Source organism: Ahaetulla prasina, chromosome 15 (genome assembly GCF_028640845.1).
Source record: "Ahaetulla prasina isolate Xishuangbanna chromosome 15, ASM2864084v1, whole genome shotgun sequence".
NCBI classification, from domain to species: Eukaryota; Metazoa; Chordata; class Lepidosauria; order Squamata; family Colubridae; genus Ahaetulla; species Ahaetulla prasina.
The window spans coordinates 2,602,808-2,617,207 of NC_080553.1; the positions used below are offsets into that span (position 1 = coordinate 2,602,808).

Consider the following 14,400-nt stretch of genomic DNA (forward strand, 5'->3'; position numbering starts at 1 on the left):
TGAGCAATATTCTCTGTTTGGACCACAACAAACCTCCTTTCTTTTTATACCTTTTGCTGTAAGCTTTTATGACTTCTGATGAGATGGAAGGGGGTGGGGTGGGATGGGCAGGGATGGGATGGGCAGGGGGAGGGCTGGGGAGGAAGGCGAGGTGGGCGAGAGACAGGGTGGGGAGGGCTGGGTGGGAGCCATGTAACCAGCAGGGCCTGTTTGGCTGAGCAAGATGAACTGACCATGTCGCCGCTCGCTCATGTGGCCTGAGCCCACAGGGTACTTTGGCCCGGCGGCTGGTCTCCGTTGATGCTTGGGACCAGGGATAACTCTCTCAATATTTCCCACTTTCTGCCAAGGGGGTCGTGGCCTGCAAGGGTCTGGGGCTGTCTTGAGAACAGGCATCTGTCCAGCTCTAGCAAAGGAGTCATGGGGTCTTGGAAGGAGAGGCAAAACCCATCCCCCCCCCATCCCAAAAGCAGATTTCCCCCCCCTCTGTGCATTTTTCCTTTTTGCAACCAGGTGCAGCTGAGGTGCAGCAACAATACCAGCTATTTGAGCTTGACTGTATCAGAAGATTGAGTTTCCAGCGCCTGGGGAGGGATCCTCTCTCCAGAAAAAAGCGCCACGTTTATTTGCCTCCTAACCCATCCTCTGTATTTCCCACTCCAGGCCTTAAGCGACTGGGAGTTCCTGCCTCTCTTCTCTGGTTGCTTCCTAGGTAGCCAAGATCAAGGCCGTTCCCTCACGCCATTGCACTGGGCTGGGGAAGGCAGCTGAGGAGGTTATGGGTTTTACCCCATGTGGGGAGGGCAGAAGGCAATTGCAGCAAACATCCCATCTGCCGCGCTGTTAGTTGATGGCGACAATGAAAATGGTCCAGAACAAGATTTTCTTTCACCGACTCCTGGCGATGCCATGGCCACAGCCAAGGATCGCGTCCAGTGGCAGGGGTCGTGGGAAGAGGGATTTGGGGTCTGCAGTTAGCAGGGTCAAGCTTTTTTGAGGGTCTCCCCAGTGTCAGATTGAGGGAGCAGAGGCGGAGAAAGAGCCCGCATGGAGAAAATGACATCAGGAATCTGGCCTTTATTCCCTGCATGAGAGTTTTCTGTCCGCCAGTTAGTTTTAATTCAAGTTTTAATCATTTAAAATCATTTTAATTCAGGGTTTTTAGCCTGTTGGGTTTTGCCTCTGGCTCAAATCCTAGGAAAAGCTTTTGGGATTTAGCTTTTCGTTGCTGATCCTTTGCCTCCTTCCTTCACCTTCCTCCTTTCCCACCATGTGGGCCCCAGACTCTCACTGGCAGAATCCCCCTCCCCCTTAAACGACACGAAAAATATTGGGGGAGTTTCCTGGATGGCAGAAGAAGAGAGGGAAACTCAGCTAATTAATACTGGAAACACAAAGCAATAATTTTTGTTACTCAGATGAGTGTGTTTGTCTGGTTTTTTTTCTAAAGAAGAAATAAAAAAGCAGCCACAATCTATCACGGCCCCCCAAAACTGGCGCTCCTCATCCCTGCCAGCGGGGGAGGGGGGTTCAGGTTGGGGGATGTCTGATGGAAGGGGTTTATTTTTATTCTAGTCTTCGGCTGGGGGGGGGTGTCAGGGGATGTGACTGTCGAGTGGCACTCTTGTACCTCCTCCTTGGCACACATGCTGGGCTACTTCTATGCCAACCTTCTTTTTTAAACGAAAATAAAGCTGTGTTTTTTATTAAGCCGGTTTTATTATATGTCAATGTTTGTTCTCGCCATACCTGTAATCCCCCCCTTTTTTTCCAGATTTTCTGTTTTAAATTCCTAATAAATTATTTGAAAACAGCTGTGGCTCTGTGATCTGCAAAAGGTGAGGGTATCAAGATGCTTGTGGGATGGGGCTCTTCCGGGGTGGGCCCCAAGGACAAGTCTATGGCTTTGATCGCAAAGGTTCCGATTCAGCAGGAGAGCTAAAAGTCAAAATACGAGCACCTCTGGAGGGGGCTGTATACGGTACGGGGGATCTCCCAAGCAAAAGCAAGCAGAGGAATCTCATCTTAACGCTAAAGGCATATTTGGGGCACGATCCAGGGCTGCTAATGAATTCCCAGCAGCGGCCTGACAAGTTCACCCCTCAAGGACCCAGAGCTCAAAGCCTTGGGCAAGGTCACCAGATGGGGAGGGGCTCAAGGCACGCCAGACCTGACGCTTCACGTAACGGCTGAGCGTTGGGTGCAGCCGCTATTGACCAGAAGCGCCTGAGCAGACCCAGCAAACCAGGTGTCCTTGGGAAGGAGCAGCCTTCTCTGACTTTTCTACCTTGGCGTAAGTTGCTGTGCTTCGTGTGATGCTACAGAGACTCCGAAACGCTTCAAGTGCTAAACCGTTGGATTAAAGTCCCTGGTGGATGAGCGTTTCCACAAAGTAGCTTGCCCATATGCGGGGCGAGTGAGGGCACTGCTGGAGGGTTAATTCTCACATTCATTAGTGGCCAGGGCTCCAGTCATCAGCAACCGCTCCTGGTGCCTTTGAATGCTGCATGAGGAATGAAGGCAAGGAATGAAATTCAAGTTTTCATGCATTGATGCAAATTAGTCAAAAGTAAATGAAGCTTTACAGGGATGTTGAATAGATTAGATTAGATAGATTGATAGATGATTAGATAGGATAGATAGACAGACAGACAGATATAGATAGATAGATAAACTGGCTGGTAGATTATAGATAGATATAGAAAAAGACAAGATATAGATGATAGAAAAAGATGACATACATACATACATACATGATAGAAAAAGTTTAAATGATAGACAGATGATAGATGTATATATTGTGTGAACCAGATCTTGCAAAAAAGCAGCAAAGCTGTGTCCATCTTTGTCTTTTAATGGAACTTTTTCATGAAGTATTCATTGATGTTTACAATATTTTGGATGAATTTCCCCTTCTTCCTTTGGCAAAGTCCATCCTTTTTCTTTGCCAGCAGAAAAGGTCCCCGAAGCCCTCCCCCTCCCAGATTGACAGTCTCGGTCTCTATATCACATCCTTCAGATGCAGCATGAAATTTTATAGATTTCCTCCAGATGGTGTAAAAAGTTCACTCCACTAAAAAGATCTCCGGATTTCAGATGAGAACGACCAGGGCTGACATGACCGTCAATCGGGGAAGCCGGATTCGCTTAACAACCCCGATTCACTTACTGTCAAGATGCTAGCCCGTCTTAGGAGGAGGGCGAAGCGCCTGAAGCAAGGAAACGGGCTTGGCGCGTCTGCCTCGGCTGCCACCTTAAGCCGGGGGACCCGCCGCCGCTTCCTTCCCGGGCTGCCAACGGTGCGGAGGGGATGCCCACTGCCAGCCTGGGCCAGGCGAGGCGAGGCGGACCGCGGGGAGAACAGAGCCCCCCCCCTCCCGCCGCTGCGTGTCACAATGTAGCCGCCCGACGGGACGGGACGGGACGGCTCGGCTGAGCGGAGGCAGCGGAGCCCGGAGCCCAGCAGCGCCGCGAACCCGCCGGGCACGAGCCGCGCCAGCTGCTCTCGGGGACAGGCAAGCCACGGCCCTGGAGGAGAAGCCGTCTAGCGCAGGGCTCTCCGACCTTGGCAACTTTAAGCCTTGGCGGACTTCAATTCCCAGAATTCCCCAGCCGGCTGGAGAATTCTGGGAGTCGAAGTCCGCCAAGGCTTAAAGTTGCCAAGGTCGGAGACTCCTAGTGTAGGGTACCCGAAGGGGGCGGGGCGGGCGGCTGCGAAACTTTCTCCCGCGGGCTCAACTCTGCCTTCCAACACGGAGGGAGCGCGAGCCATGGCAAAGGGTGCTGGGAGTTGTAGTCTCACATCTGTGGCTGCCACAAAGAAGAGAGGGGGTCAAAATATTCTCCAAAGCACCGGAGGGCAGGACAAGAAACAATGGATGGAAACTCATCCAGGAGAGAAGCAACCTGGAATTAAGGAGAAACTTCCTAACAGTGAAGACAATGAACCAGTGGAACAGCTGGCCACCAGAAGTTGTGGAAACTCGTCACTGGAGGTTTTTAAGAACAAATTAAACAGCCACTAATCTGATATGGTATAGGGTATAGGCTGGACTAGAAGACCTCCAAGGTCCCTCCTGGCTCTATTCTATCTAATCTTATCTAATCCCCTTAATCAGAGGTTGTGCCTCTGCCTGTAGCATCTGCACCCCTTCTGGGGTCTGAAAACCCCAGCAATTGCAGTCTTGTCATGCTTTACTGCCCCGCCCCACCCCGGCCGCTGTTGTTTGCCTTTTGAGAGCACTGCCCTCTAAACATGCTCAGAGGTAACCTTCTCTGCCTTGCCAGTGGATGGGGTGGATGGGGGTGGGTTGAATTCCTCTGTGCCTGACTCTTCCCCTCCCTTCTGGCTGAGGTATGCAGGATGGAGACCCTGGAGGAATTCGACAGTGAGTACCCGCTCGTCCTGTCCTTCTGCGAGCGGATCTCCCCCCAGGATTACGAGGGCCAAGGCCTGAGCTACACCCAGAAGTCCCTGCAGGAGCTCTTCACCCAGATGGAGCGGAAGCCCAGCATCTGCGAGAGGGTGGTGCGGAAGAGGAAGCAGGCCGAGAACGAGAGGGGCACCCTGGGCCAGTACCTCAAGGTGAGGCTGCAGCTGGCCAAGGGGAGAAGAAGGGACCCTGGGATGGGCAGAGGGGTGCCATCCTCACCTGGTCGGGGTGCAGCAGAGGCTTTGGCCCAGGGCTGTCTTCAGGAATAGGGTCTAAAAGTCAGCCCAGTGCAGGGGTCTCCAACCTTAGCAACTTTAAGCCTGGAGGACTTGAACTCCAGAATTCTGGGAGTTGAAGTCCTCCAGGCTTAAAGTTGCCAAGGTTGGAGACCCCTGGCCCAGTGGTTTCAAGGGTGCAAGCAGTGCGCCTTCAAAACAGAGAGAGCAGTTATCACACGTCCTGGCTGCCATCTTGACTTTTTTGACTCTTCTCCACCATTACCTGGCTTTTATGGCTTTTAAGAAGCTGTTTGTGGCTCAGGCATCTTTCCACAGCAGAAAGGTTCAGCTCCGCCTGCAGGAGAACCTGGTGCTTCACTCTGCCCAGCTGGAGCAAGTGCCCGACCCAAAGGCACTGACCCTCACTCGGCCTCAGCTCTTTTGCCTCACGGAGAGAGAGAGAGAGAAAGACGTTGCTGGGTTCAGACACTGATCTGGATCCCGGGCGCTCTGGATGTAGGATAGCCATCTGGAGACCCTGAACATCCCCAGATCTCAGGCTGTGTCCAATAAAGTGGTCTGTGCTGGTTCACTGCTCCCATAATCACCAGCCAGCATGATGGGAGTTATGGTCCAACCAGCCCCAGGCTGTGCCCTTGACTGCAGGACAGAAATTGTCTCATGCAAGGAGGAAGTCAACCGGCTAGGTCCTGCAATGTCCAGTTTGATTGATTGTCCTTCGGAAATTCAGATCCAATAACAGATATCAGCTGATCCACCTGGAGAGGAGGGGCTGCAGCCTCCTGTCTTAAAAGTGTCTATTCCCTTCGGGTGGAAATCTAGCCCAGCAGGGAAGAGACGGGTAGAACTGCCTTTGAATCTGCTCTTCCACTTTTCTACTTGCTGGAAATTTTGTGTTTTGAGCAACTTGGCAGCCCTTCGCCTTCTTTGCGTCTGGAGATCCCTTCGGCTCGCCTGTTCCCGGTTTTCCCTTGCCCCAAGAGCCAGTGGTTAGAATGCAGCATTGCAGGTTAATTCTGCTGACTGCCGACTGCCAGCAGTTTGGCAGTTCGATCTTGACCAGCTCAAGGTTGACTCAGCGTTCCATCCTTTTGAGGTAGGTGAAACAAGGACCCAGATTGTTGGGGGCAAGAGGCTGACTCTGTAAACCGCTTAGGGAAGGTTTTAAAGCACTATGAAGCTGTATATAAATTCTATTCCTATTGCTTTGCTTTTCCCTTTCTTTCCTTTCCTTCTTTCCTTCCTTACTTCCTGCCTGCCTGCCTGCCTGCCTTGGTGTGCAGTGGTTAGAATGCAGTATTGCAGACTAACTCTGCCCGCTGCCAGAAGTTCGATTCCGACCAACTCAAGGTTGATTGAACCTTCCATCCTTCCGTGGTGGGTAAAATGAGGACCCAGATTGTTGGGGGAAGAGACTGGTTCTGTAAACCACTTAGAGAGGGGCTGTAAAACACTGTGAAGCAGCATATAAGTCTAAGTGCAATTGCTGTTGCTTTGCTCTCTTCCAGGCCAAATTCTTTGCCCTGGTGCAGGGCGATATGAATTACGACAATACCCTGGGGGAAATGGAGATGGAAGAAAAAGTTGAGCAACTCAAGCGGGAGATGGAGAAGGCCAACGATTACGCCCGGGGTAACTCTGCCTTTCCTTTCCTCTCACTTGTACTGTGTGCTTGTGTTCAGGTGTTTTCCTGCTCATTCCCACCCTCCCCTGGACACTTTGAATAGCTGCGGGGCCCGAGGGAGGGAGCCCCGATGCTGTCCAGAGGGGCCACCTTTCTCAGGCTGAAGAACTTGTTCATTAAGAAACCCCTGAAGTTCAGGGAACCCTGTTCAAGCTCCAGGGTTAGAAAATTGGGATTGAGGGGAATTCTTTTTTTCTTAGTCTCTCCTGGAACCCTTACAAAAGCAAGTTTGAAGGCCGCCCCCCATCCCCTGCACTGTCAGGCCTCTGGATCAGGGCTACAATCCACTGACCGGCAGAAGGCAGCAAAGCGATACAAACAAAGCCACACACTTTGGGCTCTCCTCCAGGGACTACATGTGGCAGCCCAGAGCTAGTAACAGCCCAAATGTAGTGAGAAGCTGCTTGTTGTCTTAGCATATGGTACGAATTAATCTGGCACTGTGCCCCAGTGATGTGCAGAGCATGAGTGTTTTGTGAATGTAGCAATGGTGTTTTTAGAAATAGAATAGAATAGAATAGAATAGAATAGAATAGAATAGCAGAGTTGGAGGGGACCTTGGAGGTCTTCTAGTCCAACCCCTTGCCTAGGCAGGAAACCCTACAGACAAATGGTTATCCAACCTCTTCTTAAAAACTTCCAGTGTTGCAACATCCACAACTTTAGGAGGCAAGTTGTTCCATCATTAATTGTTCTAATTGTCAGAAAATTCCTCCTTAGTTCTAGGTTGCTTCTCTTCTTGAGGAGTTTCCACCCGTTGCTTCTTGTCCTGCCCTCAGGTGCTCTGGAGAAAAACTTGAGTCCCTCTTCTTTGTGGCAGCCCCTGAGATATTGGGAGGCTGCTATCATGAAGTAATATTCCTGAGGAGAAAGCCACAATGCTGGCACCCAGCTGGTTATTAAGCTTCAGGTTGAGAGTTGCAGGAGCTTCCTTTGAATCCTGAAGTAATCACAGGAGACTTCCATTGTCTTTCCTGCCAGGCTGCCCAGTTGCTCTGGTCAAGCCAGGCTCCCTGAGCATCCTTCCATCCATGGCCTCCAGCTCCACCAGTGGAAATCTGGAGCAGCCAAAACCAGAATTTCATCCAAAGGTGCTTTTTCAAGTGGCAACTGGACTTCCTTGTTTTTCCTTGAGGACGTTTCGCTTCTCATCCAAGAAGCTTCTTCAGCTCTGACTGGATGGTGTGGAATGGAAAGATTTATATTCCTTGCAGACAGCTGGTCATTTGCATCCTCCCGTGTCCTCAGGGTCACCTGCGTGGTGCATATGGGTGTGGAGCCTTCTTGGAACTGTTGAAAGGACTGTGCTTTCTGCAAGGATACAGGGCAGAAATTATCCTGCCAATCCTTCCATTCCCCACCATCCAGTCAGAACTGAAGAAGCTTCTTGGATGAGAAGCGAAACGTCCTCAAGGAAAAACCAAGAAAGTCCAGTTGTCTCTTGAAAACAAAAAGCACCTTTAGAACAACAATGACCTGGATGACAGAAGCTCCACAAACATTTAGAACTGCATCCACATGACCTACTCAGACACTCAGGGCCCTGGGTGAACGCAACTGTTTGAAAACAGGGACTGGCAGCCCCATTTATGGCCCCGGAATGGAGACAGAGGGAGCGCAACTTTTGACTATTCCTTGTTGTCTTTTTCCTTGCCAAGTGTACCTGCCAGGTTTATTTTGAAAGAACGCATTCCAGATTTAGGGAATACAAATGTGTTTACAGATATACCTTTGTAAATCTTTGCTTTACAGCATGCCCTTGTCTCATTAAAGTAAAAACAAAACACAACTTAATACAATAAGGGGCTTAAAGCATAAAATGAAACCAGGTGAACAGGGGAGTCTGGGATGGGGGGGGGGTTTAAGACAGGGGTCTCCAACCTTGGCAACTTTAAGCCTGGTGGACTTCAACTCTCAGAATTCTGGGAGTTGAAGTCCACAAGTCTTAAAGTTGCCAAGTTTGGAGACCCCTGCATTAGAAGAATCACATTCACATGGTTGTGGTTGTCATTTTGACTCTCTCGACTCTCCTGCAGGGGAGGGTTGCAGCCTGGCGGGAACCATTGGCAAACAGTGTTCCATTCCTTGTCAATCCCTCCGTAACAGTAACAGTAACAGAGTTGGAAGGAACCTTGGAGGCCAACTACAAACTTTAATTGTATATTGTACCGTCTGTTTTACCTTGGCTATACACCGCCCTGAGTCCTTCGGGAGAAGGGCGGTATAAAAATCGAATAAATAATAATAATAATAATAATAACAATAACAATAACAATAACAATAACAATAATAATAATAATAACTAGCCCAACCCCCTGCTCACGCAGGAGACCTGTATACTAGGGATTCGAACCACCAAACTTCCAACATGGCTTAGCCCCCAAACCCCTAACCCTTCCAAACATGGGCACAGGTGGGAGGCAGAATTAGCAGGGAGTGAAACTTTGCTCCTTTTCAGCTGCCAAGACCTCATCCTGGAGGCCGGCCGAGAGGAGGGTCCGGAGGCCTATCCTGATGGGAGGGTTCTGCCCACCAGATGCCAAGCTCTGGGACTCAGGCCTTCCAGCCATGCCCAAAATCTTCGGTTCTTTCCCAAAGCAGGTAGGTGCTTCTCGTCTCTGCAACCTCTTGCCTTTGCAGATGTTGCCCTTCTGCGTTGGGGGGGGGGGAGGTGAAGCATTAGTTACAAACAAAGGGACTTTCTTGGTGGTAGCCCCCACAGAGTGGGCTGGACCCAGAGGCTCCAGTGGCCTCTATTATGACTCTTTTAGAGTCGGGGAAGAGTTTCATATTTATCTTCAATATTCTGTGGCTTTTTTTATTACTGGGATTTTATGCCGGGTTTACTGCTCCTGCTTCTAATTTTTAACTGGTTATCTTCCTCCATTTTCTTTTAAAAACCTTTAGTGATGGGAACCCACAACTTGGGTATGTCTAGTCTAGCGAAGAGAAGGACCAGGGGAGACAGCAGTCTTCCAATATTTGAGGGGCTGCCACAGAGACGAGGGGTCAAGATTTTTTCCAAAGCACCTGACAAGGAATAATGGATGGAAACTGACCAAGGAGAGATTCAACCTGGAAATAAGGAGAAATTTCCTGACAGTGAGAACAATTCACTCATGGGAATAGAAGTTGCCTTCGGAAGTTGTGGGAGCTTCATCACTGGAGGCTTCCAAGAAGAGACTGGACGGCCATCTGTCAGAAATGGTGTAAGGTCTCCTGCTTGGGTGGGGATTGGACTAGATGACCTACAAGGTCCCTTTCAACCAGAGGTGGGCTTCAGCAGGTTCTGACCAGTTCTGGAGAACCAGTAGCGGAAATTTTGAGTAGTTCGGAGAACTGGTAAATACCACCTCTGACTGCCCCTGTCCCCATCTATTCTCTGGCTCCAGAGTCCCAGTTGATCGGGAGGAAATGGGGATTTTGCAATATCCTTCTCCTGCCACGCCCACCAAGCCATGCCCACAGAACTGGTAGCAAAAAATTTGAATCCCACCACTGCTTCCAAATCTGTTAATCTGTGATCTGTAAATTTCTGAAGGCAAGCCATTCCACAGTCCTTCTTTTCTGTAGACTAGACATACCCAATTCCTCCAACCGTTCTTCGAATGTTTTAGCCTCCAGATCCCTAATCATCCTAGTTGCTTTTCTCTGCACTCTTTCAAATATTGTCTTCTTCTCGGGAAGAATGGTCTTTGCACAGTGCCTGCCTCGAGAGTGTATATTCATAAGTAAACATCAAACAGCCCAAGCAAACTTCTTATTTCTAGGATTGATTCTGGCTTCTTCAGGAAACCCAGTGGCGTGTTGGATGTACTTTAACAGATTAACAGAGTTGGAAGGGATCTTGTAGGTCATCTAATCCATTCCTGACAGATGGCCGTCCAGTCTCTTCTTGAAAGCCTCCAGAAGGCAACTTCTGTTCCATGGGTTGATTGCTCTCCCTGTCAGAAAATTCCTCCTTCATTCCAGGTTGAATCTCTCCTTGGTCAGTTTCCATCCATTCTTCCTTGTCCAGCCTTTGGGTGCTTTGGAAAATAGCTTGACCCCCCAACTCCTCTCTGTGGCAGCCCCTCAAATATTGGAAGACTGCTGTCTCCCCTGGTCCTTTTCTTCACTAGATAGCCAGGCCCAGTTCCTGCAACCGTTTATCGTATGTTTTAGCCTCCGGTCCACTCATCATCTTGGTTGCTCTTCTCTGCGCTCTTTCTAAAGTCTCAACATCTTTTTTTATAATGTGGTGACCAAAACTGGATGCAATACTCTAGCTGTGGTCTTACTAAGGCTTTATAGAGTGGTGTTAGCACCTTACTTGATCTTGATTGTATCCCTCGTTAATACAGTTTAGGATTGCATTGGCTTGTTTGGCTGCCGCTGCACACTGCTGGCTCATATTTAGCTGGTTGTCTGCTAAGACTCCCAGATCCCTCTCCCAGTCACTGCTATTAAGCCTGGTTTCACCCAGTCTATATGTGTCCTTTTGGGGATTTTCTTGCCTAAGTGTAAGACTTTACTTTTCTTTACATTGAATTTCATTTTGCTAGATGTGTTAATATATTGTGCTTTTCATTTACTTGGACTTGTTAAAGAGAGAGAATTTCCTCTGGATTTAGCAACTTCTGCATAATTTCCCCAAAACATCATTACTTGAATATAGTATTGAATATAATCTGATGCTCTTTACCCCCACAGATGGAGAGAAACAATCTAGACTTGAAGCAGCTTTGGGCCGGCATGTCACCTGTCAATCAAAAGAGGTCAGAAACCAGACAGGGAGAAGGAAGCTGTGTAGAAATGAGGTAGAATTGTCGGCTTCACAGAACTCCCTGAGCCACCTGTGGGCTTGAAGTGTTTCTCAACCTCAGCAAATTGTAAGATATTTGGACTTCAAGACCAAAAGTCCCTAGAAAGCAAGGAATTCTGGGAACTGAAGTCTATAGAAATGAAGGCAAATAGACGTGTCCCAAGATAATGTTGCAGGATCCAGTCTGGGTCAGTTACATTCTGGTGAGATAGACAGTAACAGAGTTGGAAGGGACCTTGGAGGTCAACTAGTCCAACCCCCTGCTCATCCAGGAGACCTGTATTAGGGATTCGAACCTTTCTGATCGACAAGCTCAGTATCTTAGCCACTGAGCCACCTAGTCCGGCAGGTGCCAAGTTCCTTGAGGATGGGGGTCCAGCACGAGTCCGAAAGCTCGGAAGACAAAACCTCTGGTCCCAGTGACCGACCCAGGTTGGATCCTGAAGTCCATGCATCTTTTTAAAATTACTTATTGTTTTATTGATTTTTAAAAATAATAACAAAAAACCCACAACAAAAGACAAAAATAGAAATACAGAAATGGAAAAATTGGATGGAAGTGGGAATATTGACTTTGGATCGGCTGATTGAGACGTTGATGATGAATTTTTAACATGTATTGTGTTAAGACATAATTATCATCTGTAATTCAGTGGCAATATTTACCACTACAACATTTGCTAACAACATTGTATGGACCACCAGTATTTTCAGCTTCTGAGACATCTGAAATATTAGAACAACTTGTTAAATCTTTTGAAACTAAAAATACCACTCTACATTTTAAAGATACTTGTTATCAATAAATCAGTTTGGTGCATATGCTAAGAAATGGATAGGATAGGATAGGGTAGAATAGAATAGAATAAGAATGAACAGAACAAAGAGTAGAGTAGAGTAGAGAGAATAGAATAGAATAGAATAGAATAGAATAGAACTGAATTGAATTCAATAATGCTTCCTTGAAACACATGTTTTTACAATATTGTACATTTACTTATTAAGCTTTGGGAGAAAAGCATTGGAAAATTAAATGTATGGCCGCTTTTACTCATTGGATTGAGGAGCTGACTACACTTACAATCCACCTATGAGTGAATTGCGTATGGACAAATATAATGAAATATGCAACTCAGTTTTACAAAGTATATAGTAAGCTAAAAACATGGAAATTATATAAATACAAAACATATATTTGTACCCGAATAATAACTCCATTAGATAACTATCTATAGAATAATAACTATTTATTGCTAAAATGAGAGGTCCTTCTTTGTTGTAGCTTTTCGCTTTTTAAAAAAGTGTATTTATTTCTTCGATAAAGTCTTAAAAGTTGCTGAGGTTGAGAAATGCTGGGCTAGAGCTTTCTCCTGGAACAGGGAGTCTCCAACCTTGGCAATTTTAAGCCTGGTGGACTTCAACTCCCAAAATTTGCCAGCCAGCAAAACAAAGCTGGCTGGGGAATTCTGGGTGTTGAAGTCCTCTAGACTTAAAGTTGCCAAGGTTGGAGAGATCCCTGCTCTGGAAAACCAACCCCACAGAACCGGCTTATGCTTCAGGAGGTCATGTGAATCCAAACAGTTGGGCCAACTTAACTTAACCTGCCAGGGCAAAGTACCCAAAGCTAGGGAAAGAGTATTGCATGCTGTGCTTCCTCCCGGCTGGTTTTTTGGTATAAATCGGCTACAAGAAAGGGAAGTGGGAGGGAAGAGGTAATTCAACCAGCCTTGAGCTGGCTAGCGTTGAAGGCAAGATAATCAGTGTGGGAGGGACTGGGCTAGGGGCTACTTAGAGGCCCCTGAAATGGAGGAACATCTGACTGATGGGGGGAAGTGAAGAGATGGAGGATGAGTCGAGCGGAAGGAACGAAGTGCAAAGCAAGTGCCAGGGTGATCCAAGGGAATCTGGCATCCGCAGGGCTGCCATGGATCCTTGTGGTGGGAAGGGAGAGGGAGCGGGAAGGACCTTGTCTCCCTCAAAAGAGCAATACCCAGGGGAGAGTAAGGGAAGGCCAGGGGCAGAGGTGCCCATAGTCTCTGGGGCACATTCTCTGTAGGACTCCTGTTTCCTTTTTCCCATCCTTCACAGCATGGTTGATCTACGTCCTCTAATGCTGAATCCTGGTGGATTTCGTCCCTCGTTTCTCACAAGCAACTCTGTCCACCGGCTGAAATACACTTTCCCAAGGTACGTGTTCCTCCATGCCTACATTCATTGATTTTCCTTGGACCATTTTTCCCCTCTTTTAAGGTGGTGGACCTGGCAGTGGGTCCATTGTCAAGGTGAGTTTCAGAGGCATCTGGGAAAGTCAACCCTTGGCCCTTCCTAGGAAGGAAGGCTGAGGGTTCAACCCGATGGTCTGGTAGTGCAGGCCCTTCTTCTGAAGGAGGGGCTCGGGGAACCAGTCTTGACTGCCGAGGTGGGTTTCTTCCAGGGTTCCTGCCAGCAGCTCCCTCACCTCATCTTCCCAAAGTTCTGGCCCTTCCAGCACTACTTCCGTTTTCAACACACCTGTGCTGGCCAGGTTCAGAGGCAACAAGGAGGACGAGACGGACAAGGGAAGCCCAGGCCCCGATACAAACTCTGCAGGCGCCTAAATGCCTTTTCGTGTATGGGAAGATGCTACGTGAATAAAAAGTTTGGTGCACGCTCCTCAGGGCAGGTGTGAGTGTGGGTCTCTGTCTCTCTTTATCTGCGTGTATGTGTGTGCTCTGCTGCTCAGCTAACTCCATGCAACAGAAAGTAACCAGAACGTCTATTTTGTTGAGTGAAAGGGAGATGGCCAAGCACATTGAAGGATCCTTTCTTTCCTGTTTCCCTTCCTCCCTCTCCTTCCTTCCTCCCTCCCTCTCTCCTTTCTAACTCCCTCCCTTCCTTCCCTCCCCCTCCCTCCCTTCCCTCCCTCCCTCTCCTCCTTCCCTTCATCCCTTCCTTCCTTTCTCCCTCCTTCCCTCCCTCCCTCCATATCCCTCCTTCTCTCAAAACCCATCTGTTCCTACTTGCAGATGGTCCTTGACTTGCAACCATTTGTTTAGTGATTGAAGCTACCCTGAGAAAAGTGACTTATGGCCATTTTTCACACTTAGGAGCATTGCAGCATCCCTCTGGTCACGTGATCTAAATTCAGACACTTGGCAACTGGCAGGTGCTTATGACAGTTGGAGTGTCCCAGACTCCTGTGATCCCCTATTGCGACCTTCTGACAAGCAAAATCAAATCAACCGGGTTATTGCGACCTTC

At 48.4% G+C, this 14,400-nt stretch overlaps 1 protein-coding gene across 1 annotated transcript; it reads left to right on the forward strand.

Moving 5' to 3' along the window:
- Positions 1 to 4,363: 4,363 nt before the first annotated feature.
- On the forward strand, positions 4,364 to 13,769 carry LOC131185847 (uncharacterized). The gene is made up of 6 exons (XM_058158777.1): positions 4,364 to 4,585; positions 6,181 to 6,304; positions 8,815 to 8,957; positions 11,049 to 11,113; positions 13,249 to 13,347; positions 13,595 to 13,769. Exons 1-6 carry the CDS (start codon positions 4,364 to 4,366, stop codon positions 13,755 to 13,757), a joined length of 816 nt encoding a protein of 271 aa, XP_058014760.1. The 3' UTR covers positions 13,758 to 13,769.
- The last annotated feature ends 631 nt before the right edge of the window (positions 13,770 to 14,400 follow it).

What these genes read in the sequence shown, in the direction of transcription:
- LOC131185847 (XM_058158777.1), top strand. Translation starts at nt 4,364, where the DNA reads ATGGAGACCCTGGAGGAATTCGACAGTGAGTACCCGCTCGTCCTGTCC. An exon ending in TCGGTTCTTTCCCAAAGCAG is followed by an intron (nt 8,958 to 11,048) that starts GTAGGTGCTTCT and finishes TTACCCCCACAG; the next exon opens with ATGGAGAGAAACAATCTAGA. An exon ending in CTGAAATACACTTTCCCAAG is followed by an intron (nt 13,348 to 13,594) that starts GTACGTGTTCCT and finishes GGTTTCTTCCAG; the next exon opens with GGTTCCTGCCAGCAGCTCCC.